The sequence below is a fragment of the Mustela lutreola genome, chromosome 16, assembly GCF_030435805.1.
Source record: "Mustela lutreola isolate mMusLut2 chromosome 16, mMusLut2.pri, whole genome shotgun sequence".
NCBI lineage: Eukaryota > Metazoa > Chordata > Mammalia > Carnivora > Mustelidae > Mustela > Mustela lutreola.
The window spans coordinates 41690434-41717703 of NC_081305.1; the positions used below are offsets into that span (position 1 = coordinate 41690434).

Sequence of the window (27270 nt, forward strand, 5' to 3'; positions counted from 1 at the left end):
CCTTTAATCCTCCTAAGAATCTTAAGGGGACGGGGCCGTCTCGGAGGTGAAGCCGGTGCGCGTGCGCGGAGAGGCATCCTGTCTCGGCCGCCGTAGTTCGCATTTCCACGTGGGTGCCTCGTCGTCATGGCGGCTTTTCGGAAGCCGGTGCTGCTCGGGCTTCGAGACACTGCAGTGCATGGCCGCCCGACGGGGCCGGGTGCCTGGACTGATAGCAAGCTGGGCGGCCTTCCGGTGAGTGGAGCGCTGGGGCCGGGGTCGGCGGGTGCTGGTGAAGACTACGGGGTGAGAGAGCGGGCGAGGTCCAGGAGCAGAGCCAGAGTTTTGAGCGCTTCCCTTGCCCTCAGGACGCCCTGCCGGCGGTAGCAGCGCCGAGGCCAGTGTGTGAACGTTGCAGGCAGCCTCTTGCCCTGGTCGTGCAGGTGTACTGCCCGCTGGAAGGCTCCCCGTTTCACCGGCTACTGCACGTGTTCGCTTGCCCCCTCCCCAGGTGCGGCAGCGGCGGGGCGCGCAGGTAGGCGGGGAAGCTCCGAGCTGCCTCGGGATTTTATGAGTGGGCGAGAGCTGGGGGGCTGCACGGGCCACACGGGATAGGGCTGGCCAGCTGGCTAGTGGTCAGCATTGGAGCCTCACTGCCATTTATCTTTACCCTGAAGCTGGAAGGTGTTCCGTTCCCAGTGTCTGCAGATGCAAGAGACGGAGGCGCAGGACGCTCAGGTAAACCGGTTGTTATTAGCATATTACGACTTGCTGTAACTTGAGAGTGTTTTCTAGAATATCCTTTAAGGTAAACTTTCAGCTGTGGTCTTTTGAAGTACGTTGCAATGGTTTTTGCACTTTCCTGAACTGTGGAGTGCTATCTCCTTAAGATTTTGTTCGTTTTTTCTTTTAATATACCTTGAAGGCCTTGAGGTACATGACTCGGTGATGTTTCTGTTTGGGAACAAATATGGATGTATACGTGTATGTGGTTGTAATATATATGTGTTTATTGTAAACATAGTTGCTGTGATAATGTGTATGTGTATATAGCAAACAATAAGAGAAAAAATCTCAATTTATTGAATCCAAAAGTTGGGCAAGCTGGTACTGCAGAACAAAATTCAGTCTCGTTTTGCCTGTAAATGTGCGCTTATGTATACTCTGAGCTCTGAATGTGTGCCAGGCCTGGTACCAGCAGTACCAGCAGTACCAGATGAAGACGTGGTATCTGCTTATATATGTCAGCGTTGGGTTGTAGATAGTAAAAAAGCACAGACTTTTTAAAACCTAGACAGAATTAGGTTTTTATTAACCCTGGATAGTTTGGAGGGGGCCACTCCAGGAATGACTTCCAGAACCACATCTCAGAACTGGCCTGTCAAGGACCCCTTCTAACCACCTGGGACACCTGCAGTTGGAAAGCTGAGATGTGGCCTTGCGAACTGGAAGCTGCCCTTGTCAGATCTTTTGGATCCAAGTCCTTGCTTTGTATTGATCTACAAACTTTTGCTTGGTGGTCTCTATTTCCGCATCGTTCTGTTTCAAGTTTGTGTCTCCCCAGTAGACCTGAGTAGCCCGCCTTTGATCATTTCTGAAACCCTAGCTGCTAAGGGGTCTGGGAAATCTAGTTTTCTCCAGCTAGCTTCTGTAATACATGAAGCACAACTGGAGAGGGTTTGGAATAGATGGTTGAAGAAACCACATTACCACATTGGCCATGCTGCCCCTGGAAAGGGAAGAGAATTTTTGTTACCTCCAACATGCTTTGAGTGTATGGGGTCCAGGAAGTTGAGTCCAGAGTGTGTAAGAGGGGAAGGTGCTGTGTGATGTCTCCCTTGGGAAGGTGAGGCAATGGATAGCTCAAGCCAAGGGGATGCGTGAGATCACCCAAATGTGCTTGGGCTTCATTCACTGGATATTCTTCTAGAAACAGGAAAACGGCCTTGCAGCTGAGGATTGGTGCGAAGGTGCAGATGACTGGGGGAGTGACAGTGAGGAGGCGCTGCCACCACAGCTTACCTTGCATTTTGGAAATGATTCCAGCAGTGCCGAGGACACAGGCTGTACTGCCCAGCTCCAAGATCTCCACCTGCAGGATACCGTCATGGGCGCTGCTCCTCCTGTTTCTCCTGGGGAAGAGACGGCCTTGTCTTCTGTGGCACCACAGTTCCTGCCCTACTATATCTGTGTTGTCAATGAGGAGGATTACGGGGACTTTGTCAGTCTGGATCACGCTCATAGTCTTCTGAGGGAATATCAGCGGAAGGAAGGAGTGGATATGGAACAGTTGCTTTCCCAAAGGTGAGAATATGTGCTGCTGAGTCTGAGAGGGGACTTGATCAGGAAGCCGCCACGGTAGGTACCCTTTGGTTTGATTCTAGTACTTGGGGAAACATTTTCAAGCAGAACTTGTCTGTGTAGGACCTTTCTGCTTTGCTCCTCTTGGATGAGAAAGGGAGACAGAGACAAGACGATCTTACAAGCCACTGTTGGGTTAGCTGGAAAACACTGCTCTAAGTACCCTCAAAAATATGAGCAAGGAAGTTAGAGCTGACAGCTTTTACAGAAGAACATCTTTACTGTCTCTCTCTTTTCTTTGTTAAATGATTAGCTCAGACAAGTAAGTTAGAAAAATGCCATTTGTTTTTGACTCTTGGCTGTGGCTCAGGAACTGGCCTGGGATGTCAAAGACCCTACCAGAGCCTCAGCTCTCACCAGTGAAATGAGAGTCATGTTGATATCTCTGTTGTCTGTGTCATCAGATGGTTTTAGTAATCAGTGAGAGAGTAGGTTTGGTGTTTTGTTTTTTTGTTTTTTTTTTAAAGATTTTATTTATTTTTTTTGACAGAGATCACAAGTAAGCAGAGAGGCAGGCGGGGGGATCGGGGATCAGGCTCCGCGCCCAGCAGAGAGCCCAATGTGGGGCTCGATCCCAGGATGCTGGGATCATGACCCGAGCTGATGGCAGAGGCTTTAACCCACTGAGCCACCCAGGTGCCCCAAGAGAGTAGGTCTTAAAAGGCTTTATAAACCAAAGCCCTAGGGGCGCCTGGGTGGCTCAGTGGGTTAAGCGGCTGCCTTCGGCTCAGGTCATAATCTCAGGGTCCTGGGATCGAGCCCCGCATCGGGCTCTCTGCTCAGCAGGGAGCCTGCTTCCCTCTTTCTCTCTCTCTCTCTGCCTGCCTCTCCATCTACTTGTGATTTCTCTCTGTAAAATAAATAAATAAAATCTTTAAAAAAAAAATAAAATAAAAAAATAAACCAAAGCCCTATAAAGAACTAAGAATAATAATTTTTGATTTAAAAATAATCCATAATGGGGAAAGAAATGAAGATAGTCAATGAGCATAAGGACTTTTAAAAGTGCAAATAATTATCCCAGAATTGAAAATGGCTAGGGAGCAGGGCTTGGGAGAATGGTGGGTAGGGGATTACTGCTAGATATTACAAGGTATTAAATTTATGATTTTTGGCCACCCAGGTGGCTCACTGGGTTGAGCCTCTGCCTTTGGCTCAGATGCTGATCCCAGGGTCCTGGGATCAAGCCCCACATCAGGCTCCTTGCTCAGCAGGGAGCCTGCTTCTCCTTCTGCCCCTTCTTCCTGCTTATGTTATCTTTTACTGTCTCTCTCTCATAAATAAATACAGTCTTTTTTTAAAAATTATCATTTTTTATTTTTATTCATTTTTTGTTTTAATTTTTTTAAAGATTTTATTTGTTTATTTGACAGAGAGAGGCAGCACAAACAAGGGAGCGGCAGAGGGAGAGGGAAAAGCAGGCTCCCTGATGCAGGGCTCGGTCCCAGGACACTTGGGATCATGACCTGAGTGAAGGCAGATGCTCAACCAACTGAGCCACCCAAGCGTCCTAAACTTATGAATTTTATTTTATTTTATTTTATTTTTTTAAAGATTTTATTATTTGACAGACTGAGATCACAAGTAGGCAGAGAGGCAGGCAGAGAGAGAGGAGGAAGCAGGCTCCCTGCTGAACAGAGAGCCTGATGCGGGGCTCCATCCCAGGACCCCGGGATCATGACCTGAGCTGAAGGCAGAGGCTTTAACCCACTGAGCCACCCAGGTGCCCCTGAATTTTATTTTAGAGTGAGCTTGGTGGGGTTGGGAGGTGCAGAGGGAGAGAGAGAATTCCAGTCAGACTCTGCACTGACCTCGGAGCATGACATAGGGTTCAGTCCCACAACCCTGAGACCACGATCTTAGCCGAAACCGAGTCTGACATTTGACTGACTGCACCACCCAGGTACCACTTAAATTTATGATTTCTAAATTATGTGCATTATCTTGTTTGCTCCTCTAAATATTATAATTCTCTGGACATAGACACTCAAAAGTGTTTTCTGCTTTTCTTTTTTTAGTCTTTCTAGTGATGGTGATGAAAAATATGAGAAGACCGTAATTAAAAGTGGAGATAAGATATTTTACAAATTCATGAAGAGAATTGCTGCTTGTCAGGAGCAGATTTTGAGGTAGAGGCACATTTTCTTTTATTGTTTTTCTTGATTGTAAAAGCAGTATATGCTAATTTGGAAAATACAATGAGAAAACCAAAATCTAGTATTCCACAAACCAAGAGCCTAAGATTTTAGTGTATTATGTTCACTTATTTTTTGTGCATTTGGATGCATGCGTGTGGGTAGGACTTGTATGGGGTTTTCTTTGTTTTTTGTTTTTAAGAGTTTATTTATTTATTTGTCAGAGAAAGAGAGTGAGAGATAAAGAGTGCGCGCATGCGCACAAGCAGGCAGAGAGGCAGAGGCGGAGAGAGAAGCAGGCTTCCTGCTGAGCAAGGAGCCCGATGGGGAACTCAGTCCCAGGACCCTGGGATCATGACCTGAGCCAAAGACAGTGGCTTAACCCACTGAGCCACCTAGGTGTCCCTGTGTAGGTTTTTTGTTTTTTAAACATTTATTTATTTGAGAGAGAGAGAGAGCATGAGCTGGAGGGGCAGAGGAGGGGAGAGAATCCCAAGCCCACTCCGTGCTGAGTACTGAGCCCACTGTGGGGCTCAAGCTCATGACCTTGAGATCTGACCTGAGCTGAAACCAAGAGTTGGGTGCTTAACTGACTGTGCCACCCAGGCGCCCCAGGAATTGCGTATTTTTTAAAAAACATAATTTGGGAGGCACCTGGATGGCTCATTCAGTAGAGCGTGCAACGCTTGATCTCAGCATTGTGAGTTCTAGTCCCACATTGACTGTAGAGATTATTTAAAAGCTAAAAAAAAAAACCATAATTTGGATCATATAGTGTGATATATATTTTTTTAAGATTTTATTTATTTGATAGAGAGCAAGACAACACAAGCAGGGAGAGCAGTAGAGGAAGAGGGAGAAACAGGCTCCCCACTGAGCATGGAGCCCTACTCGGAGCTTGATCCCAGGAATCAGATCATGACCTGAGTTGAAAGCAGGTTAACCCACTGAACCACTCACATGCCCCTTGTATGATTTTTTTATATTTTAAGTAATCTTTACAATATCTTTTCAGTACCTTGACAGCTTTGTTGTTTTTTTCTTAAGATTTTTTTAAAAAATATTTTATTTATTTATTTGAGAAAAGAGAGACTCAGGAGCAGGGGGAGGGGCAGAGGGAGAAGCAGATACCCCACTGAGCAGGAAGCCCTATGTGGGGCTCATCCTGGGACTCCAGAATCATGACCTGAGCCAAAGACAGAGCCTTAACTGACTGAACCACCCAGGAATCCTCAACTTTTTATTTCCACAGGAATTTCTCTCTAACCAAAGGTAACAGAATTCGTTGTATTTGATTTCCTGTGTTTCCTTATAGGAGTTTTTGGTTTTAGTTTTTACATTTAGGTCTGTGATCCACTGAGTTAGTTTTTGTGTATACTGTATGAGGGTCAAGTTTCTTTTCTTTTTTTTTTTTTTAAAGATTTTATTTATTTGACACAGAGAGAGAGAGAGAGATCACAAGTAGTCAGAGAGGCAGGTGGCAGGTGGGGGATGCAGATTCCTCGCTGAGTAGAGAGCCCGACTCGGGGCTTGATCCCAGGACCTCAGGATCATGACCTGAGCCGAAGGCAGAGGCTTTAACCCACTGAGCCACCCAGGTGCCTCTCAAGGTTCTTTTTTGGTCTGATTATCCAATTGTTCGAACAGCAGTTTCTATTACTGATCACTTTTGTCTTGCTTATCAGTTACAGAGAAAGAGTAACAAAACATTCAGTTATGATTATGAATGTATCTTTTTCTCCTTTTAATTCTGTCAGAGTGTGTCTCACGCATTTTCGTACTGTTTTAAGATGTATCCATTTGTAGGCTTATGTATCTGGTGAATTGATCTTGTTATAAGTAAATGCTCGTATTTATTTGTGGTGATACTCTGTTCTTGGAGTGTATTTGGTCTCCTGTTGGTATAGCCACACTAGCTCTCTTTTTTGTTTCTTTTAAAAAATTTTTTTAAAGATTTTATTTATTTATTTGGCAGAGAGAGATCACAAGTAGGCAGAGCAGCAGGCAGAGAGAGAGGGGGAATCAGGCTCCCCACTGAGCAGAGAGCCTGATGCGGGGCTCGATCCCAGGACCCTGAGATCATGACCTGAGCGGAAGGAAGGCAGAGACTTTAACCCATTGAGCCACCCGGGTGCCCCTTGTTTCATCTTTTTAAGGTTAATCTTTTTTTTACTCTTTACTTTCAACCTCTTCCTTTAGAGTGGATTGTTTTGTTTTGTTTCTATAAGTTACTAAGTTACTTGATTTATTTAAGCTTAAAAAAAAAAAGCACTTTACTTATTTCTCTCAGCCCTGGTCCCTTGCCTCTGGAAACCACCAATTTCTTCTCTATGAGTTTGGTGGGGTTTTTTGGTTTGTTTATTTGTTTTTTTAGGTCCTGCATGTAAGTGATTTCACACAGTATGTCTTTCTCTGTCTGGCTTACTTCACTTAGCATTATGCCCTTGAGGCCCATCCATGGTGTCGCAAATGTCAAGATTTCCTTCTTTATGGTTGAGTATTCTGTTGTGTGTTGTGTGTGTATATGTGTGTGCATGTGTGTTGTGTGCATGTGTGTATATCACACCCCCCCACACACAAAATTTTTTATCTGTTAATGGACTCTTGGGTTACTTACATGTCTTAGCTATTGTAAATAATGCTGCAGTGGGCCATCAGGGTGGGTATCTTTTTTGAGTTTGTGTTTTTGTCTCCTTTAAATAAATACCCAGAAATGAGACTGCTGGATCATATGGTAGTTCTCTTTCTAATTTTTTGAGGAATCTCCATACTGTTTTCTGTAGTGTCTGACTGATTTACACTCCTGCGAACAGTGCACAAGTGTTCCCTTTTCTCCACATCCTTGCCAACACTTACTTCTTGTCTTTTTGATAATTGCCATTCTAAAAGATGTCTGGTGCTATCTCAAGTGTACTTTTTTTTTTTTTTTAAGATTTTATTTATTTATTTGACAGAGAGATCACAAGTAGGCAGAGAGGCAGGCGGGGGTGGGAAGCAGGCTCCCTGCTGAGCAGAGAGCCTGATGTGGGGCTCGATCTCAGGACCCCAAGATCATGGCCTGAGCCAAAGGCAGAGGCTTAACCCACTGAGCCACCCAGGCGCCCCTCAGGTGTACTTTTTAAACAGCTTACATGTATGGGTCCTGCCTTTATTTTATCCAGACTGTTTGCTTTTTTTTTTTTTTTTAACATAGGGTCTTGAGTCCATTTAATGTAATTATTGGTGGTGGGTTAATTTTGTCATTCTGGTATTGGCTTTTCTCCTTTCCAGTTTTTTGTTCCTCTTCTCCCTTTTGTTTAACCTTCTTTTCAGTGAACTGGATATTTTTAGTTCATGATTTTACGTCTTTTCTGTTGCCATAAAAGGTGTTTGCTTTAGTGATTGTAATGTGCATCTTTGCAGCCTGCCTTCACACAGCTCTCTGCCTGCCTGTCTGCCTACTTGTGATCTCTCTCTGTCAAATAAATAAGTCTTTATTTGTCAGAGCAAGAGACAGAGAGAGGGAACACAAGCGGGGGGAGTGAGAGTGGGAGAAGTAGGCTTCCTGCTGAGCAGGGAGCCCGATGTAGGGCTCAATTCCAGGACCAGACCCTGGGATCATGACCCTGAGCCAAAGGCAGATACTTAATGACTGAGCCACACAGGTGCCCCATAAATAAATAAAATCTTAAAAAAAAAAAAAAAGAAATTAATTCTTATGTATTAACAATGTCTTATGTAATAATAATGTCTGATTATTACATAAGTTTATGTAATTCTTATTGTTCTTCTGTTATGTTTATGTAATTAAACTGTTCTGTACTTAAGCGACTATATGTCTTAATATATCCTGCTTGGGATTTAGTGAACTTTTTGGATTTTTGTGTTGATGTCTATTCGTGAATTTTGGAACAATGTTGGCCATTATCTCTTCAAATATTTCTTCTGTCCTTTTTCCTTTATCTAGGACTCCAGTTAACTTGTGTGATTAGACATACAATTTGAAATTGTCCCGTGGTTTTTAAGACCCTGTTTTTTTTTTTAATTATTTTCACCTTTTGTTTAATTTTGGATATTTCTATTTTCCTCAGATTCACAGATTTTTTGTTGTTGTTATTTTCTACCTGCTGTTAACTTTTACTGAATCAAGTTCTTTATTCTGCTATACCATTTTTCATTTCTAGCATTTCTCTGTCAATCTCTTTTAGTTTCAATTTCTATGCTAACTTCCCTGTTTATGCATGTCTACTTTTTCTGCTAGATTCTTTTATATGTTTGTTTATTTTTTTATATGTTTATTATTGATATTTTATTGTTTGTTTTGTCACCCTTCCACTGATATTTTAAGTCTCTTTCTGATAATTCCATCATCTTGTCTTTGGGTATTTTTTTTTTTTTTCTTATTTGTTTATTTGAGAGAGCGCACAAGCAGGAGGAGGGGCAGGCAGAGGGAATAGAAGGCTCCCCACTGAGCAGGGAGTCCTATGAGGGACTTGATCCCAGGATCCTGACATCATGACTTGAGCTGAAAGCAGAGGCCTAACCCACTGAGCCACCTGGGCACCCCAGTGGGTGTTCCTGTATTGACTTTCTTGGTGGGTTAAATTTTTCTGCTGCTCTTGGGGCACTGGGTGGCTCAGTTAAGTGCACGACTATTGATTTTAACTCATATCGTGAGACTGAAACCTGCATAGGGCTCTGTGCTGAGTGTGGAGCCTGCTTAGGGTTCTGGTTCTCTCTCTCCATCTTGCTCTGCCCTCCGTGCACCAACCCCCACCCCCCCCCCCAGTTTATACATACTCTCAGGTAATTAATTTTCTGTTGGCATGTATATCTGATTTCTTTTTATTGTTTGCCATTATATACTGAACAATAGATACTGAAGTAAATATTTACTCCTTAGAAGGGCATGGCCTCCTTCTGTAAGGCCAGTAGAGTGGAGTCCCAAGTCGGCTTACTCTGTGGTTGAGCTCAGTCTGGGCTTGGTTGCAGTGTGGTTAGATATAGTTCTACATTGGCTTTAGTGCCTTCATCCACACTTTGAACCAGACATTGACAAGACTTCACATATCTTGCTGAGCTCTACAGGCTGGCTGCTAGGTTTTGGGTCTTTGGATTTTCTTTGCTGTCTGGTTTTTCTCCTGGTCCTCTGCAAGAAGGAAGCAAAGTTTGCAAAGCATGGGCTCTGATGTTGAAATGTGACTTACTTGCTGTCTTCCTTCAGGGTTCTTTGTTTCCTTGCTTTAGGTATTCCTGGAGTGGAGAACCACTTTTTTTGACCTCTCCTACATCAGAAGTCACTGAGCTCCCAGCCTGCAGTCACTGTGGAGACCGAAGGACATTTGAGTTTCAGCTTATGCCAGCACTGGTCAGCATGCTCAGAAGCACTAATTTAGGTAATAAGCCCTTTATGAATTTAAGGTTGTGGATTTATTGCACAAATAAGGGATTATTTTAAAAGGAAAGGCTATCATTTCATTTTTGTTTACTTATAAAATACAAGCATATTACAGAAATTTGGGGAAAATAATTAATTAATTTAAAGATTTTATTTATTTATTTGACAGATCACAAGTAGACAGAGAGGCAGGCAGAGAGAGAAAGGAGGAAGCAGGCTCCCCGCTGAGCAGAGAGCCCGATGCGGCGCTCTATCCCAGGACTCTGGGATCATGACCTGAACCGAAGGCAGAGGCTTAACCCACTGAGCCACCCAGGTGCCCCCAGAAATTTTGGAAAATTTATAATCCAGCCAATCCGACACAAACACCAATACCATTTTGTTGGTTTAAGGGCAAACTGTTTTCTATCCTTAAAATTAGTTTCGTAGCAGAAAGCCCCTGGCTGGCTAGGTTGGTGCAGCATGTGACTCTTAATATCAGGGTTGTGAGTTCAAGTCCCACAGTGGGGGTAGAGTTTATTTAACAAACCCAAACCAGAAAACAACATTGTGTTATAGTCAAAATATATTATTTAAAAAAAAACAAGAACTGGGGGTGGGGAATAACTTTTATACGGGCACCTGGCTGGTTCAGTTGGAAGAGCATGTGACTCTTGATCTTGGGATTGTGAGTTTAAGCCCCATGTTCGGCATAGGGCTTACTTTAAAGTTTTTTTTTTTGTTCTTTTTGTTTTTTTTTTTAATTTGACAGAGCGATCACAAGTAGGCAGAGAGGTAGGCAGAGAGAGACAGGAGGAGGAGGCAGGCTCCCTGCTGAGCAGAGAGCCCGATGCGGGACTCTATCCCAGGACCCTGAGATCATGGCCTGAGCTGAAGGCAGAGGCTTTTTTTTTTTTTTTTTTTTTTTTTTTTTTAAAGATTTTATTTATTTGACAGAGAGAGATTACAAGTAGGCAGAGAGGCAGGCAGAGAGGCAGGCAGAGGAGAGAGGAGGAAGCAGGCTCCCTGCTGAGCAGAGAGCCCGATGCGGGACTCGATCCCAGGACCCTGAGATCATGACCTGAGCTGAAGGCAGCGGCTTAACCCACTGAGCCACCCAGGCGCCCCGAAGGCAGAGGCTTTAACCACTGAGCCACCCAGGCGCACCGGGCTTACTTTAAAAATGGAAAAAAAGGGGCGCCTGGATGGCTCAGTGGGTTAAGCCGCTGCTTTCAGCTCAGGTCATGATCTCAGAGTCCTGGGATCGAGTCCCGCATCGGGCTCTCTGCTCAGCAGAGAGCCTGCTTCCCTCTCTCTCTCTCTGCCTGCCTCTCCATCTACTTGTGATTTCTCTCTGTCAAATAAATAAATAAAATCTTTAAAAAAAAAAAAATAAAAAAAAAAAAAAAAAAAAAAAAAAATGGAAAAAAAAAAAAAAAAACCCTCTTTTTTTTTTTTTTTTTTTTTAAGATTTTTATTTATTTATTTGACAGAGAAACGGTGAGAGGGAACACAAGCAGAGGGAGTGGGAGAGGAAGAAGCAGGCTTCCTGCTGAGCTGGGAGCCCAATGGGGGACTTGATCCCAGAACCCTGGGATCATGACCTGAGCTGAAGGCAGGTGCTCATGGACTGATCCACCCAGGTGCTCCTTTAAAAAATAACTTTTATGGGGCACCTGGGTGATTCAGTTGGTTAAACATCTGCTTTTGGCTTTGGTCATGATCTCAGGGTCCTGGGATTGAGTCTTGGGTTGGGCTCTGTGTTCAGTGGGGAGATTGCTTCTCCCTCTGCCTCTCCCCCAGCTCATGCTCGCATGCTCTCTCTTTCTCAAATAAATAAAATCTTTTAAAAATTTTTAAAAAACATCTTTTACGTGATTATAGTTCTTATTTTAGCATCATTATGTGATCTTTTTAAACAAAAATTAAAAGGTTTTTATAATAAAAGTAACAGGAGGACCTGGCTGGTCCCCTTTGTAGAGCATGTGAATGTTGATCTTGGTCGTGAGTTCAGGTTACACATTGGGCATAGAGAGGGCTTAGTCTCACAACCCCAAGATCATGACCTGAATTGAAACCTAGAGTTGGATGCTCAACCAGCCAAGCCACCCAAGGCACCCGTGCATGCATGCATTTATTTATTTATTCATTCATTCATTCATTCATTCAGTAATCTCTACCCCTGGTGTGGGGCTTGAACTCATAATCTGGAGATTGAGAGTTGCATACTCTTCTGACTGAGTTGTTATATTAACAATATTCATTCTTCCAGTTCACCAGTGTGGATGTCTTTCCATTTATTTGTGCCTTTAATTTCCTTCAGTAGTGTTTTATCTTTTCAGTGTACAAGTCTTTGACTCCTTGGTTAAATTTATTCCAAGTATTTTATTATTATTACTATTTTTTTTTTTTCGGACTGATTGTTGGTCCTGCAACTTTGCTGAATGTAAAGCAGTGCTCAAAGAAAAAGTTAGAGCTGAAAACACATATGTTAAAAACAAAGATAGATCTCAAATCAGCGACATATATTGCAAGTAACTTGAAAAAAAATACCAATCAACAAACCAAAGGCAGCAAAAACAAAGAAAGAAGGAAAGGCTAAAGCAGAGATTTCGAAGGAGAATATAGACACAATATGAAACCCAATTTTTTTGTATGGATGGTTAGGTTTTTTCTATGTAGAAGATAAAATCATCTGCAACAGATTGTTTTATTTTTTTCCAATTTTGCCTATTTCTTTTTTTCCTTTTTCCTTAATTCTTCTATCTAAAACTTCTGTGTTAATTAGAAGTAGCCAGAGTGGGCATCCTAGTATTGTTCCTGATTAAAGAATTTCCCTTCTGTTTATAGAGTTATTTTTATTACTACTGGGTATTGATTTTTGTCAGTTGCTTTTTCTGCATCAATTGAGATTATCATGCAGTTCTGTTTTTTTTATTAATGTGTATTACATCGATTTTTGATTTTTGTATATTTAACCAGTTTTGCATGTTGAGATAAATCTTACTGGATCATAGTGTATAAATCTTTAAAAAAAATTTTTTTTAATTTTTAAAATTTTATTTATCAATTTTATTTGACAGACAGAGATCACAAGTAGGCAGAGAGGCAGGCAGAGAGAGAGGAAGGGAAGCAGGGTTCCTGCTGAGCAGAGAGCTGACGCAAGGCTCAATCCCAGAACCCTGAGATCATGACCTCAGCTGAAGGCAGAGGCTTAACCCACTGAGCCACCCAGGTGCCCCTTTTTAAAAAAATTTTACTAATCTTATTTTTCTTTATTTTATTTAATTTCTTCTTCTTTTTATTTTTTTTTAAAGATATTATTTATCTATTTGACAGAGATCTTAAGTAGACAGAGAGGCAGGCAGAGAGAGAGAGAGGAAGAAGCAGGCTCCCCCCCCCCCACCCCCCGGAGGAGCAGAGAGCCTGATGTGGGACTTGATCCCAGGACCCTGGGATCATGACCTGAGCCGAAGGCAGAGGCTTTAACCCACTGAGCCACCCAGGTGCCCTTTATTTTATTTCTTTTCAGGGTAAATTTTTTTTTTTTTTTTTTTAGATTTTATTTTTAAGTAATCTCTATACCCAGCATGGGACTCAAGCTCAGAACCCTGAGATCAAGAGTTACATGTTCTACTGACTAAATCCGCCAAGGTCTTTTTAATAATCTCTTTGATTTTGTTTGCTAGTATTTTGTTGGGGATTTTTATATCTTACATTTACTTCTTTTAAGATTATTTAAGCAATCTCTGTATCCAATATGGGGCTTAAACTGACCACCCTGAAATAAGAGCTGCATGCTCTACCCACTGAGCCAGCCAGGCATCCTGTATCTTCGATTTATAAGAGATACTGGTCTATAATTTTCTTGTAGTGTCTTAGTCTGCACTTGGGATTAAGGTAATGCTTACATTGGGGCACCTGGCTGGCTCAATTGTTGGAGTATGCAGTTCTTTTTTATTTATTTACCTAATTGTTTTTTGGTTTTGGTTTTGGTTTTTTGGGTTTTTTTTTTTAAAGCAGGCTCCATGCACAGCAGAGAGCACAATGTGGGGCTTGAACTCATGACTGTGAGCTCAAGACCTGAGCTGAGATCAAGAGTTGGACACTGAACCAACTGAGCCACCTAGGCATCCCACATGCAACTCTTTTTTTTTTTTTTTTTTTTTTTTTTAAAGATTTTATTTATTTATCAGAGAGAGAGAGGGGAGAGAGCGAGCACAGGCAGACAGAATGGCAGGCAGAGGCAGAGGGAGAAGCAGGCTCCCCGCCGAGCAAGGAGCCTGATGTGGGACTAGATCCCAGGACGCTGGGATCACGACCTGAGCCGAAGCCAGCTGCTTAACCAACTGAGCCACCCAGGCGTCCCCCACATGCAACTCTTGATCTTGGGGTTGTGAGCTTGAGTCCTATGTTGGGCATAGTGTCTACTTAAAAAAAAAAAAAAAAAAAAAAAGAATTCCTCATAGAATGAGTTAGTAGGGATGCTTGGGTGGCTTAGTCAGTTAGGTGTCTGCCTTTGGCTCAGGTCATGATCCCAGAGTCCTGGGATCAAGTCCCGCATTGGGCTCCCTGCCCAGTGAAACAGTGGGAAGCGGGTTTCTCCCTCTGACTGCTGCTCCCCCTGGTTGTTTGGGGTTTCTCTCTGATAAATAAAATCTAAAAAAAAAAAAGGAGTTGTTAATCATTCCCTTCTCTTTAGCTTAGAGTTTAAGAAGGATTGGTATTCAGAGAGCCTGAGTGGCTCAGTAGGGTCATGATCTCAGGGTCCTGGGATTGAGCCCCACATGGGGAGAGGTCCTCTGCTCAGCAGGGAGTCTGCTTCCCCCGCCCCCCGCCTGCCTCTCTGCCTACTTGTGATCTCTCTCTGTGTCAAATAAATAAAATCTTTTTTTTTTTTTTTAAAGATTGCTATTCTTTTTTTTTTTTTTTTAAAGATTTTATTTATCAGAGGGAGAGAGGGGGAGAGAGGAGCACAGGCAGACAGAACAGCAGGCAAAGGCAGAGGGAGAAGCAGGCTCCCTGCTGAGCAAGGAGCCCGATGTGGGACTCGATCCCAGGACGCTGGGATCATGACCTGGGCCGAAGGCAGCTGCTTAACCAACTGAGCCACCCAGGCATCCCAACTTTGAATGTTTTGTCATATTCACTAGAAAAACCATCGAGTTCTTGGCTTTTTTGTTGTTGAGTGGTTTTGATTACTGGTTCAATCTCCTTACTAGTTACAGGTCTATTCAAATTTTCTATTTCTTGAGTCACTTTTGGTAGATTGCATGTTTCTAGTAGCTTTTCTGTTTCATTTTAGCTTATCTGATTTGTTGGTATACAACTGCTTATAGTATTCTCTTATAATCCTTTTTTTTCTATAAAATTAATACTAATGTCCCTATTTTATTTTTTATTTTGGTAACTTGAGTCTTCTTTTTTTTCTTAGTCATTCCAGGTAAAGATTTGTTGACTTTCTAAATTTTTCTCTATTGTTTTATAGTCTCTATTTTAAAATCTCCTCTCCAGGGGCGTCTGGGTGGCTCAGTGGGTTAAAGCCTCTGCCTTGGGCTCAAGTCATGATCCCAGGGTCCTGGAATTGAGCCCCTGCATCGGGCTCTCTGCTCCACGGAGAGCCTGCTTCCTCCTCTCCCTTCCTGCCTCTCTGCCTACCTTGTGATCTCTGTCAAATAAATAAATAAAATCTTTGAAACAAACAAAAAAAAATCTCCACTTTAGCTTTTATTTTTGCTTCTGCTAGCTTCAGTTGGTTGGTGGTCTTTTTCAGGTTCCTTAAGGTATATAATTAGGTCATTGGTTTGAGATATTTCTTTGTCCTTTTATTTATTAATTTAAGAGACAGAGAGTGAGTAAGGGAAGGGGCAGAGGGAGAGTGAGAATCTTGAAGCAGACTCCCTGCTGAGCGCAGAGCCCCACACAAGGCTTGATCCCGGGACCCCGAGATCATGACCGGAGCTGAAATCAAGAGTAGTCCGCTTATCCGACTGAGCCACCCAAGCGCCCCTCTTTGCTCTTAATGTATGTGTTTGCAGCTCTAAATTTTCCACTTAACACTGCTTTTACTACATCTCATCAGATTTGGTATTTCACGTTTTTGTTTTCATTTGTCTCAGGTATATATTGTCTCATTGCTCTTAATGATTTCTTTTTGACCTATTGGTTATTTAAAAGTAGTTTATTTAATTTCCACATATATTTGTGAATTTCCAGTTTTCCTTTTATTACTTACTTCTGGTTTCATATCATTGTGATTGGAAAAGATAACTTTGTATGATTTCAGTCTTTCTAATTTACTGAGACTCACTTGGTGGCCTAACATATGGTGTCTCCCAGAGAATAGTCTATGTGCACTTGAGAAGAGTGTGTTTACTGCTGTAGTTAAGTGGAGAGTTCTGTATGTGCCTCTTTTTCTTCTTTTTTTTTTTTTTTTCTGGTGTGTGCTTGTTAGTGCTAATTGATTTATAGGCTCGTCAAATCCTTTGTTTCCTTACTGATCTTTTGTTTGGTTGCTTTATCCATTACTATAAGTGGGGTATGAAGTCAGCTATTATTGTAGCACTGTCTGTTTCTTCCTTCAGTTGTGTCAGTTTTTGCTTCATACATTTTGGGCCTCTGCATATACAAGTAAACATGTTTATAATTGTTATACTGTTTGCTTAGAATATATATTTCTATTCTTTTGTTTCATTCTCTTTGTGTCCCTGTATCTAGAGAATCTCTAGTAGATGGTGTCTAGGTGGATCTTGTTTTATTTTTGTTATATCCAATCTGCCAGTACCTTTTTTTAATAGGACTTAATCCATTTACATTTAATGTCATTAGTGATAAAGAAGAATTTACTTCTGCCGTATAGCTATTTATTTCCTGTATATCTTATGATATTTTTGTTTCTCAATTAATTCTTCAATGAGTGACTGTTTTCTTTCTTTTTTGTATGTGTGGTAGTATAACATTCATTTAGATACCCTTTCTTTTTTTTCTTTTTTTTTTAAAAGATTTTATTTATTTATTTGACAGACAGAGATCACAAGTAGGCAGAGAGGCAGGCAGAGAGCAAGGAGGAAGCAGGCTCCCCGCTGAGCAGAGAGCCCAATGTGGGGCTCAATCCCAGAACCCTGAGATCATGATCTGAGCTGAACGCAGAGGCTTAATCCACTGAGCCACCCAGGTGCCCCCTTTTTTTTCTTTTTAAAGATTTTTTTTTTTTTTTTTTTTTTTTTTTTTTTAATTTGACAGAGATCACAAGTAGGCAGAGAGGCAGGCAGAGAGAGAGAGAGGAGGAAGCAGGCTCCCCGCTAAACAGAGAGTCCGATGCGGGGCTCGATCCTAGGATCCTGGGATCATGACCTGAGCCGAAGGCAGAGGCTTTAACTCACTGAGCCACCCAGGCGCCCCTATTATGTTTCATTATTATGGCCAGTTCTTTTCACACCCTCCTGAAAGTTCTCAATGTTATTTGCCTCACAAATTGAACGCCAGACTACCTGGCTCCATGTTTCCCTGAAGACCTGTCCTGTGTGTCTAGTTCTCCTGAGCTACTCTGAGCTCTAGGCCTTCCATACTTCTAGCATTGCTGTCATTCTGGGTCACCTTTATTTGGGTATCCCCTACCCATCTTCCAAGTGAGTCCCCCTGTTTCCTAGAGCTCTTATCTTCTTCTTTCTCAGTTTGTCCTTTCAGTTTTTTTTTTCTTTTAAAGATTTTATTTGACAGAGATCACAAGTAGGCAGAGAGGCAGGCAGGGAGTGGGGGAAGCAGGCTCCCTGCTGAGCAGAGAGCCCGATGGGGGGCTTGATCCCAGGAACCTGAGATCATGACCTGAGCCGAAGGCAGAGGCTTAACCCACTGAGCCACCTAGGCGCTCCCCTATCCTTTCAGTTTTGATATAGCACTTTCTCTACTAATTTCCTGAGATGGGATCATGGGATACAGAGACTTAAAGTGACCTGTGGATCCTAAAATATACTTATTGTATGTTTATGTTCACAATAATAGTCAGATATGGAATCCTAAGGCATTAATAATTTTTTTCAAAAATTTTAAAGATATGACTTCATTCATTCATTCATTCATTCATTTATTTTTAGGATTTTATTTTTAAGTACTCTCTACACACAACATGGGGTTTGAAATTAGAACCCCAGGATCAGAAATCACATGCTCCACCTACTGAGCCAGCCAGAGGCCCTGATATTACCTCATTCTTTTAGCATCCTGTGTTGCTATAGAAAGCAGTGCCATTCTGACTGTTAGTCCTTTGAATGGGAGCTCTTGTTTCCAGGTCACTTTCAGAATCTTCACTTTATCCTTGTTATTTTGAAATTGTGTATATTGTGCTGAGTACTTGGTAAGTGTTTTGAGTTCAGAAACTCATGTCCTTCAACTTTGATGATTTTCTTCCTTTAGTGCCTTTTTTGGGAACTTGCTTTGGTTCTTCTTCTTCTTTTTTTTTTTTTTTTTTAAGATTTTATTTATTTATTTGACAGAGATCACAAGTAGGCAGAGAGGCAGGCAGAGAGAGAGGGGGAAACAGGCTCCCTGCTGAGCAGAGAGCCCGATGTGGGACTCCATCCCAGGACCCTGGGATCATGACCTGAGCTGAAGGCAGAGGCTTTAACCCACTGAGCCACCCAGGCACCCTGGTTCTTCTTTTTTGTTCTGATTTTTGTTTCACTTTCCAGTTTTCTTCAACTTTGTACTTTGTCTTTTTAGTTGTGGTAAATATATATATATAAGGAAATTTAACATCTTAACCATTTGTAAGTGCAATTTAGTAACTTTATTTACATTGTTATGCAGCCATTCTTCAGAACTTTTTCCTCTTGCAAAACTGCAGCTCTATAACCATTAACAATTCCCCATGTCCCCCTCTCCTCAGCTCCTGGGGACCACAGTTATACTTTCTGGTTCTGTGAATTTGACTCATAGAAGTGGAATCATAGTATTCGTCCTTTGAGACTGCCTTATTTCACTTAGTGTAAGTGAAGTTCATCCATGTCATACTGTGTGTCTGAGTTTCCTTCCTTTTAAAGCTAATACTCTATAGTATGGATCTACCACATTTTGTTCATTTGTTGAATACTTGGGTTGCTCCTGCTTCTTCGGCTATTGTGAAGGTTGTTGCTATGATTCTGGGTGCACAGATCTCTCTTCAAGATCCTGCTTTCTGGGCGCCTGGGTGGCTCAGTGGGTTAAGCCGCTGCTTTCAGCTCAGGTCATGATCTCGGGGTCCTGGGATCGAGTCCCGCATGGGGCTCTCTGCTCAGCAGGGAGGCTGCTTCCTCCTCTCTCTCTCTCTGCCTGCCTCTCTGCCTACTTGTGATCTCTCTCTGTCAAATAAATAAATAAAATCTTTAAAAAAAAAAAAAAAAAGATCCTGCTTTCAGTTCTTGTGACTATGTATACCTGAAGCAGAATTGCTAGATCATATAATAATTCTATTTTTAGTTCTTTGGGGAACCACTGTAACATTTTTCATAGTGGCTGCACCATTTTATATTCCCAATAAACAGTGCACAAGAATTTCAAATTTCTCCACATCTTCACCAACACTTGTCTTTCGGTTTTATTTTTTGTTTTGTTTTTTAAGATTTTATTTATTTATTTGACAGAGATCACAGGTAGGTAGAAAGGCAGGCAGAGAGAGATGGGGGGAAGCAGCCTCCCCACTGCGCAGAGAGCCTGATGCGGGGCTCGATCCCAGGAACCTAAGATCATGACCTGAGCCAAAGGCAGAGGCTTAACCCACTGAGCCACCCAGGTGCCCCTGTTTTTTGTTTTTAATAGTAACCATCCTAATGGATGTGACATGGTATCTATTATAATTTGTATTTCCCTAATGATTAATGATGTTGAGCATTTTTCATATGAATGGCTTATTAGCCATTTTACATACCATTTTAGGAGAAGTGTCTACTCAAGTCTTACTGTTCATTTTATAGTCAGGTTATTTGATATGTAGTTGAGTTGTAAGAGTTCTTTTTATATTCTAGGTATGAACCCCTTATTAGGTATGATTTTTGCAAATGTTTCCTTCCATTTTATAGGTTGCCTTTTTACTGTTAATTGTGTCCCTTGGTGCACCTAAGTTTTTAATTTTAATATAGTCCAATTTGTCTATTTTTACTTCTATTGCCTATGCTTTTGGTTTCATATTCAGGAAATCCTTGCCACCTACTTACTTTTTAAAAAGGAAGCATACAGGGGCACCTGATGGCTCAGTTGTTGGGCATCTGCATTCAGCTTGGGTCATGATCCCAAAGTCCTGGGATTGAGTCCCACATCGGGCTGCCTGCTTCTCCCTCTCCCACTCCCTCTGCTTGTGTTCCCTCTTTTGCTGTCTGTCTCTCTCTGCCAAGTAAATAAATAAAATATTTTTTTAAGAAGTAAAAAGAAAGCACACCGTAAAGTACACCAATCTGAGGCCTATAGCTTGATGAACTTTTACATAAATATACTCTTGTAATCACCTCCCAGAGTAAGATGGGAGTGTTTGCATGTCCCAGAAAGTCCCTTGGGCCTCCTTCCCTCTCTAGGCTTATCACTCTCCCCTATCCCCTTAAGAAATTTGCCTGCTCGGGGTGCCTGGGTGGCTCAGTGGGTTAAAGCCTCTGCCTTCGGCTCAGGTCATGATCTCAGGGTCCTGGGATCGAGCCCCTCATCGGGCCCTCTGCTCAGCAAGGAGCTTGCTTCCTCCTCTCTCTGCCTGCCTCTCTGCCTACTTGTGATTTCTGTCTGTCAAATAAATAAATAAATAATTTAGAAAATCTTGAAGATAAATAGATAAATTAAGTCTTAATAAAAAGAATTTTGCTTGCTCTGGAATCATATGGAATTTCACACTAATGGAATCATACAGTGTATGAAGCATAGAGTGCTTCTGTTTAACTTGACATCTTTGTTAGCTCTGTCTTCTTTTTTTTTTTTTTTTTTTTAAAGATTTTTTTATTTATTTGTCAGAGAGAGAGAGAGCGCAAGCACAGGCAGAGAGAGTGGCAGGCAGAGTCAGAGGGAGAAGCAGGCTCCCTGCAGAGCAAGGAGCCCAATGTGGGACTCGATCCCAGGACGCTGGGATCATGACCTGAGCCGAAGGCAGCTGCTTAACCAACTGAGCCACCCAGGCGTCCCGTTAGCTCTGTCTTCTAACCCTTCTTTTGAATTTGGTTTGACTGTTCTATTTTTAGTTTCTAATAGCTCTTCCTTGTTCTCTGAAGCTTTTCCATACCACCTTTTTGTTTTATTTTCTTTGTTGAGTTCTTTTACATCGTTAAGAAGTGGTTTAGGGACATCTGGATAGCTCAGTTAGTTAAGGGTTCTACTCTTGATCTTAGCTCAGGTCTTGATCTCAGGGTCGTGAGTTCAAGTCCTACCTTGGGCTCCATGCTGGGTGTGGAGCCTACTTAACCAAAAAAAAAAAAAAAAAAAAAAGGGAAGAAGAAGTGGCCTGGGTTGTTGTTTTTTTTTTTTTAAGTTTTCACTTGTTACCCATGTGTCTATTTTCTGCAATTTTTTTTTTTTAGATTTTATTTTTAAGTAATCTCTAAACCCAGCATGGAACTTGAACCTACAACCCTGAGATCAAGAGTTGCATGCTCTTGGGGCACCTGGGTGGCTTAGTGGGTTAAGCCTGTGCCATGGGCTCAGGTCATGCTCTCAGGGTCCTGGGATCGAGCCCCACATTGGGCTCTCTGCTCAGCTGGGAGCCTCCTCCCTACCCGCCCCCGCTACCCCGCGTCTGCCTCTCTGCCCACTTGTGATCTCTCTTTCTTTGTGTCAAAGAAATAAATACAATCTTTAAAAAAAAAAAAAAAAAAAGAGTTGCATCCTCCATTAGACTGAATCAGCCAGGCACCTCTCCTGTAATTTTTCTGATCCCCAAATGTTATGTTGGAGATTTTGTATAAATGTCTGGTGAACCCTGGAAATCACCATTTGTTGACATCATTCTAGTCATCATTCTTGACATTAATACAGATAGGAAGTTTAGATAGATAGCTGGAAAAAAAAAATTCTTTTTTTTTTTTTTTTTTAAAAGATTTTACTTATTTACCTGACACAGAGTGAGTGACTGAACAGAAGCAGGGGGAACTGCAGACAGAGAGAGATGGAGAAGCAGGGTCCCCGCAGAGCAGGGAGCCCCATGTGGGCTCGATCCCAGGACCCTGACATCATAACGTGAGTGAAGGCAGACACTTAGCTGACTGAGGCACCCTGGCGCCCCTAGGAAAAAAAATTTCTACCGACAGGAAAATTCAGTACATTCTAATTAAGAATATTGGAATAAATGTGTGCAAATTCAGCATAAGGAAAAATGTATGTGAAGCAGTTGCTGGACTGTAGGCAATGGTTTCTTTACCTAGTTGCTAAAAGATCCTTCTGAAGCTAAGAGAATTACACCCATTCCATTTTTCTTTCTTCCTTCCTTTCTTTCTTTTTTTTCTTTTTTTTAGGTTTTATTTATTTATTTGGTAGAGACAGAAAAAGCAAGAAAGGGAACACTAGCAGGGGGAGTGGGGGAGGGAGAAACAGGGAGCCTGATGTGGGGCTCGATCCCAGGACCCTGGGATCATGACCTGAGCCCAAGGCAAACGCTTAATGAGTGAGCCACGCAGGAGCCCCTCATTCCATTTTTCAACTTTAGATCATATGTATTTGGCTCTTTACTATAATAAGGAAACTTATGCCCTGCTCCACCTCCAAATATTTTAGGTGTTGTTTTTTTTTAAGACTTTTTTTATTGAGGCGCCTGGGTGGCTCAGTGGGTTAGGTCTCTGCCTTCAGCTTGGGTCGTGATCCCTGAGTCTTGGGATCGAGCCCCGCATGGGGCTGTCTGCTCAGCAGGGAGCCTGCCTCCTCCTGTCTCTCTGCCTGCCTCTCTGCCTACTTGTGATCTTTATCTGTCAAATAAATAAATAAAATCTTAAAAAAAAATTTTTTTTAAATTTCTTCAAGTAATCTCTGTGCCCATTGTAGGGCTTGAATTTATAACCCCAAGATTAGGGGTCAGCCAGGTGTCCTATTTTAATATTATTGTATTGCATTGAGGCTATAGTCTGTACTCTGTCACCGTGATTGTCTCAGCTAATAAGCTTTTGTTCTCTGTTTCTGTTGTTTGCATGCTCACACCATTCTTTTCTGTGAGCTTTTCCATTCCTGAATGTTTTATTTTGATTCGTCTCTGGTAGCTAACAGTCTGTCAAGTGATAGCCTTAAGGAGGGTTTATAGCTGTTATTCTTACTTCAGAATGTCTGCTTTTGCATTGAAGAACAACCCATGTATAAAATCCTGAGATCCCATTTTTTTTCCTCCCAACGGTGGTAACCCCAGTGCTATCATGTCCTCACAGTGAGAGCCCTTCTGGCTCTCCTGTCCTCTCCTGTGGCCCCATCTCACAGAGAAGTATGTTTTTCCTCCAAATCCCTAAGATCCTTAATATTGATATCTTTAGGCTTTGAATGAAGTCTGAGGGTGGCCTGATTCCACCCACCCCCCCGCCACTTTGTAACTAACATTTATGCTAGCACCTGTAGATTTTTCTGTATTCGTGAAGTCCAGTCTGAATTAACAGGTCTTGCCCTTGCATTGTTCCATAATCCTTTCATCCTGGGACAGGGTGGATTTTTGGACCTCCATTTCGTTTTGTTTTAATTTTTTTTTCCCTTCAAATTTCTGGATATTTCTTTGTTGCGTTTGTAGCTTTTCTGCGGAAGCAGTAGCGGTTGCTTTGACCACCTTTCTCCTCTCCTGTGCTCACATCTCTCCTCTTTCCCTCTGTTCACTGCGATTCTCTCAAGCCTTTCCTTTCTACCTGTAATTAGGTTTCACCTATCTTTTCTGTTCCTTGTGGCTTCTGATGTTTTTCCTTAGATGCATATTGGGGCTGTTTTCACCTCCACATAACTTCCTCTTTGTCCTACCCTCCCCCTTCTGCTGTGTCAGGCCCCTGGGCTCAGGCAGCATGTACAGGACTCTGCTACTTGGTATATTTTGTTCATCTGATTTCTCGCCCCTTCCTTTTTTCCTACCCTGGTGGCTACCAGTTTGCAGACTCCAGCCTTCTTATTTCTCCCAAATAAGCTCTATTTTTGTCTTGTTAGTTCTGTCTTTGATGCTTTTCTTTCCATTATCCCTGCCTGCATTTTTCCTTTCAAAGGGTTTTTCCTTTGCTGTTCCAAACCAGTTCTCCAGCCCCGCCTGTTGACTCCCTTTTTCCCATTCTGAAATCAGCAGTTCTTGTTGAGCATGTTTTCTTGGTGTTATTCTTTTTTTTTTTTTTTTTAAAGATTTTATTTATTTATTTGACAGAGAGAAATCACAAGTAGATGGAGAGGCAGGCAGAGAGAGAGAGAGGGAAGCAGGCTCTCCGCTGAGCAGAGAGCCCGATGCGGGACTCGATCCCAGGACTCTGAGATCATGACCTGAGCCGAAGGCAGCGGCTTAACCCACTGAGCCACCCAGGCGCCCCTCTTGGTGTTATTCTTCATGGCTCTGTCCATTGACAAATTTCTGTAAGCTCTTAGGATTGTGTGTGTGTGTGTTTGTGTGTGAGAGAGAGAGAGAGAATCCTTTTTGGAGGTAGTGGAGGTAGTGTGTTCTCTTAGTGGGGTACTTATGTATGTAAGTAAGTAAGTAAGCTCTACACCCGACTTGGGGCTCGAACTCATGATTCCAAGATCAAGAGTCACATGCCTGACCCACTGACGGAGCCAGCCAGGAGCCCCGTGAAATTTTTTTCTTTTAAGATTTTGTTTATTTATTTTAGAGAGAGAATGTGAGCAGGGGAGAAATCTCAAGCAGACTCTAAGCCAACGTTGGTGCCTGATACAGGGCTTGATCTCAGGACCCTGAGATTATGACCCGAGCTCAAATCAAGAGTTGGGTGCTTAACTGAGTGAGTCACCCAGGTACACCCCCCCCCCCAATTATTTTTTAAGTAGGCTCAGTGCCCAGCATCGATCCAACAAGAGGCTTGAACTCAGCAATCCTGAAATCAAGACTTGAGCTAATATCAAGAGTCAGATGCTTAACCAACTGAGTCACCCAGGTGGTCCCCCAACCTTGTCACAGATTTTCATTGAGGGGTACCTGGGTGGCTCAGTCAGTTAAGCGAGCGCCTGCCTTCGGCTCTGGTCATGATCCCAGGGTCCTGGGAGGGAGTCCCACTTCACATCTTAAGTGCTCAGAGCAGGGAGCCTGCTTCCCCTTCTGCCTGCTGCTCCCCCTGTCTGTGTGCTCTCTCTCTGTCAAATAAAACAAAACAAAAAAACATGATTTTCAGTGTCCAATATCCTAGACAGTTATAATAAAGACTTTAAAGTATATCTTCCCATTAAATCTGCTTTTGGTCATCGGTGGTCACTTTCTGTGGGCAAGAATGTGGCTGGAAGGTAGTGAACACCATTTTTGCTGTTCCTAATTATTTTTTCAGCTTATCAGGTAAAATCACTCCTGTAGCAACACCAGCTACACTGATATTGCATCATCGTTCTCCTTCCATTATCTTCTTGTTGCTTAACCTCTTTGTTTTACATTGAGCACTTAAGATGTGCCGGGCTCTGTTCCAAGTATCTTACATGCACTACTTTATTTAATCCTCTTCACAACAATCTTTTTCTTTTTTTTCTTTTTGAAAGATTTTATTTATTTGACAGAGAGATCACAAGTAGGCAGAGTGGGGGATACAGGCTCCCTGCTGAGCAGAGAGCCCGATGTGGGGCTCAATCCCAGGACCCTGGGATCATGACCTGAGCCAAAGACAGAGGCTTAACCCACTGAGCCACCCAGACGCCCCCAGTCTTTTTCTTTTTTAAGATTTTATTCATTTATTTGAAAGAGAGAAAGCGTAAGCACAAGTAGGGACAAGGGGCAGAGAGAGAAGGAGAAGCAGACTCCCTGCTGGGCAGGGAGCTAGATGTGGGGCTTCGTTGCAGAACCCTGGGGTCATGACCTGAGCCAAAGGCAGACACCCAGCTGAGTCACCCAGGAGCCCCTCTTCACAACAGTCTTATCATCATAAATACAGTCCTCATTACAGATTGGTGAAGTCCCATACTCAGGTGGTAGAGCTGGGATTTAAACTCAGGTAGTCTTGCTCTAGAGTAAGCAAACCTTCAAATACCTAGTGTATCTTCTAACATTTCCTCTTTGTTAGAATCCTGAATATGTTTTGTCTTTCAGATCTTTCTGTAGAATTTGGAACAGTTCTGATTTACACATGTGAGAAGAGTTGCTGGCCTCTAAATCATCAGACTCCCATGGAAGAACTTTGTATTATACAAGAAGACCCAGATGAATGTATTTTTGCTTCATTTCGACTCACAGATTATTAACCCTTTATTTTAAGGGCGGTCCTTTGTGCTTTATGGCACCTGTGCTGGGGCTGCAGTGAGATTTAGAAACTTCTGGCTATGGGCTGGTCTACCTTTCCAGGGTCAGGTGCTTGTCTTCACAGTGACAGCTCAGAATGTGGCTCCTCTCTAGCCCGGAAGGTGGGTGTTCCCTGTGCAGGCAATCTAGTGGGCTTTGTAGGTGGGAGAGCCGCAGAAGAGCTGGGGCAACCGTCAGCCTCTTACCACCTCTGCTGCCTCTGTACTTGGCTGCACTCTGTTGCAGTCCCTGGATGCTGCTTGAACCACTTGACCCACCCCAGCTTCTTAAGGCTCCCACGCTGCCACACTAGCTGTTCAGACCTGTCCGGTGTTTTCCCTACCCACGATCCCACCCTCATTCTGCCCCTACAGTATTACAGAAAAGGGGCCCTTCCTTTCTTCTGGACATTGTCCCTCCTTCCAGGTGGTCACTTTTCCAATCTCCCCTTTCTCCTTTTGTTTTTTGTGTCAATCCCTTCTATTCTGCTACACCTTGACAGCAGTATGAAAACATGCCCACTAGTTGTGTACAGACTTCCTGCTTACCTTCATAGGTGAGGGACCTGCTATAAACAGTTTGATTTGCTAATCTGGCAAATAACACTGGTGGGAACACCGTGTGATCGCGCCTCTGGGGGCACCTGGGGGAAAGTGGCTGTCTGTGTACAACCCAAACTTGCTGGTCAGTGAGGCTTTAGGGATGTAGGGGAACAAGAATAATTTTCTCTTTACCCTTCTCGGTACTTAGCTGACACCCCCCCACCCCCCGTAAGAAAAGACAGATTGACAGGAGACAAACAGAAGTAGAAGTAGAGGTATACCTCTGTATAGATGGGAGATACCCAGCAAAACTGAGTAATGCCTTGAAATGGCCCAAACTATTACCTCAAATAAACCACCTTCAGTTGAAGATAGACGTTGTGGGGTGCTCGGAACCAGTCACAGGAAGTCATCAGGCAAACAAGGGTAAGGTTGTAACATATTGTCAGGGAAACAGGATAATGAGAAAAGTCCAGTGTGAACCCCTTCAGATGTAAAGCTGCAGGGGCCCCTGGCTGGCTCAGT

The 27270-nt window shown here is 42.7% G+C and overlaps 1 protein-coding gene across 5 annotated transcripts; it reads left to right on the plus strand.

The window, feature by feature from the left end:
* The first annotated feature begins 3 nt into the window (after positions 1 to 3).
* PDCD2L (programmed cell death 2 like) lies at positions 4 to 26131 on the plus strand. 5 transcript variants are annotated; one of them, XM_059151982.1, is made up of 8 exons: positions 4 to 234; positions 348 to 514; positions 657 to 717; positions 1910 to 2283; positions 4359 to 4469; positions 9702 to 9850; positions 18716 to 18814; positions 26015 to 26131. In XM_059151982.1, the coding sequence occupies exons 1-7, from the start codon at positions 127 to 129 to the stop codon at positions 18763 to 18765; spliced, it is 1020 nt and encodes a 339-aa protein (XP_059007965.1). In that variant the 5' UTR covers positions 4 to 126; the 3' UTR covers positions 18766 to 18814; positions 26015 to 26131. The 5 variants fall into 5 exon arrangements, 2 of the variants coding, with proteins under 2 accessions (XP_059007965.1, XP_059007966.1); XR_009348651.1 differs by lacking the exon at positions 18716 to 18814 and having other exon boundaries at positions 9679 to 9850; XR_009348652.1 differs by lacking the exon at positions 26015 to 26131 and having other exon boundaries at positions 9679 to 9850.
* The last annotated feature ends 1139 nt before the right edge of the window (positions 26132 to 27270 follow it).

Coding starts and splice junctions, on each gene's coding strand:
- PDCD2L (XM_059151982.1), top strand. CDS start 127: ATGGCGGCTTTTCGGAAGCCGGTGCTGCTCGGGCTTCGAGACACTGCA. Junction 515..656: donor GGCAGCGGCGGGGCGCGCAG/GTAGGCGGGGAA, acceptor TTTACCCTGAAG/CTGGAAGGTGTTCCGTTCCC. Junction 2,284..4,358: donor GAACAGTTGCTTTCCCAAAG/GTGAGAATATGT, acceptor TTCTTTTTTTAG/TCTTTCTAGTGATGGTGATG.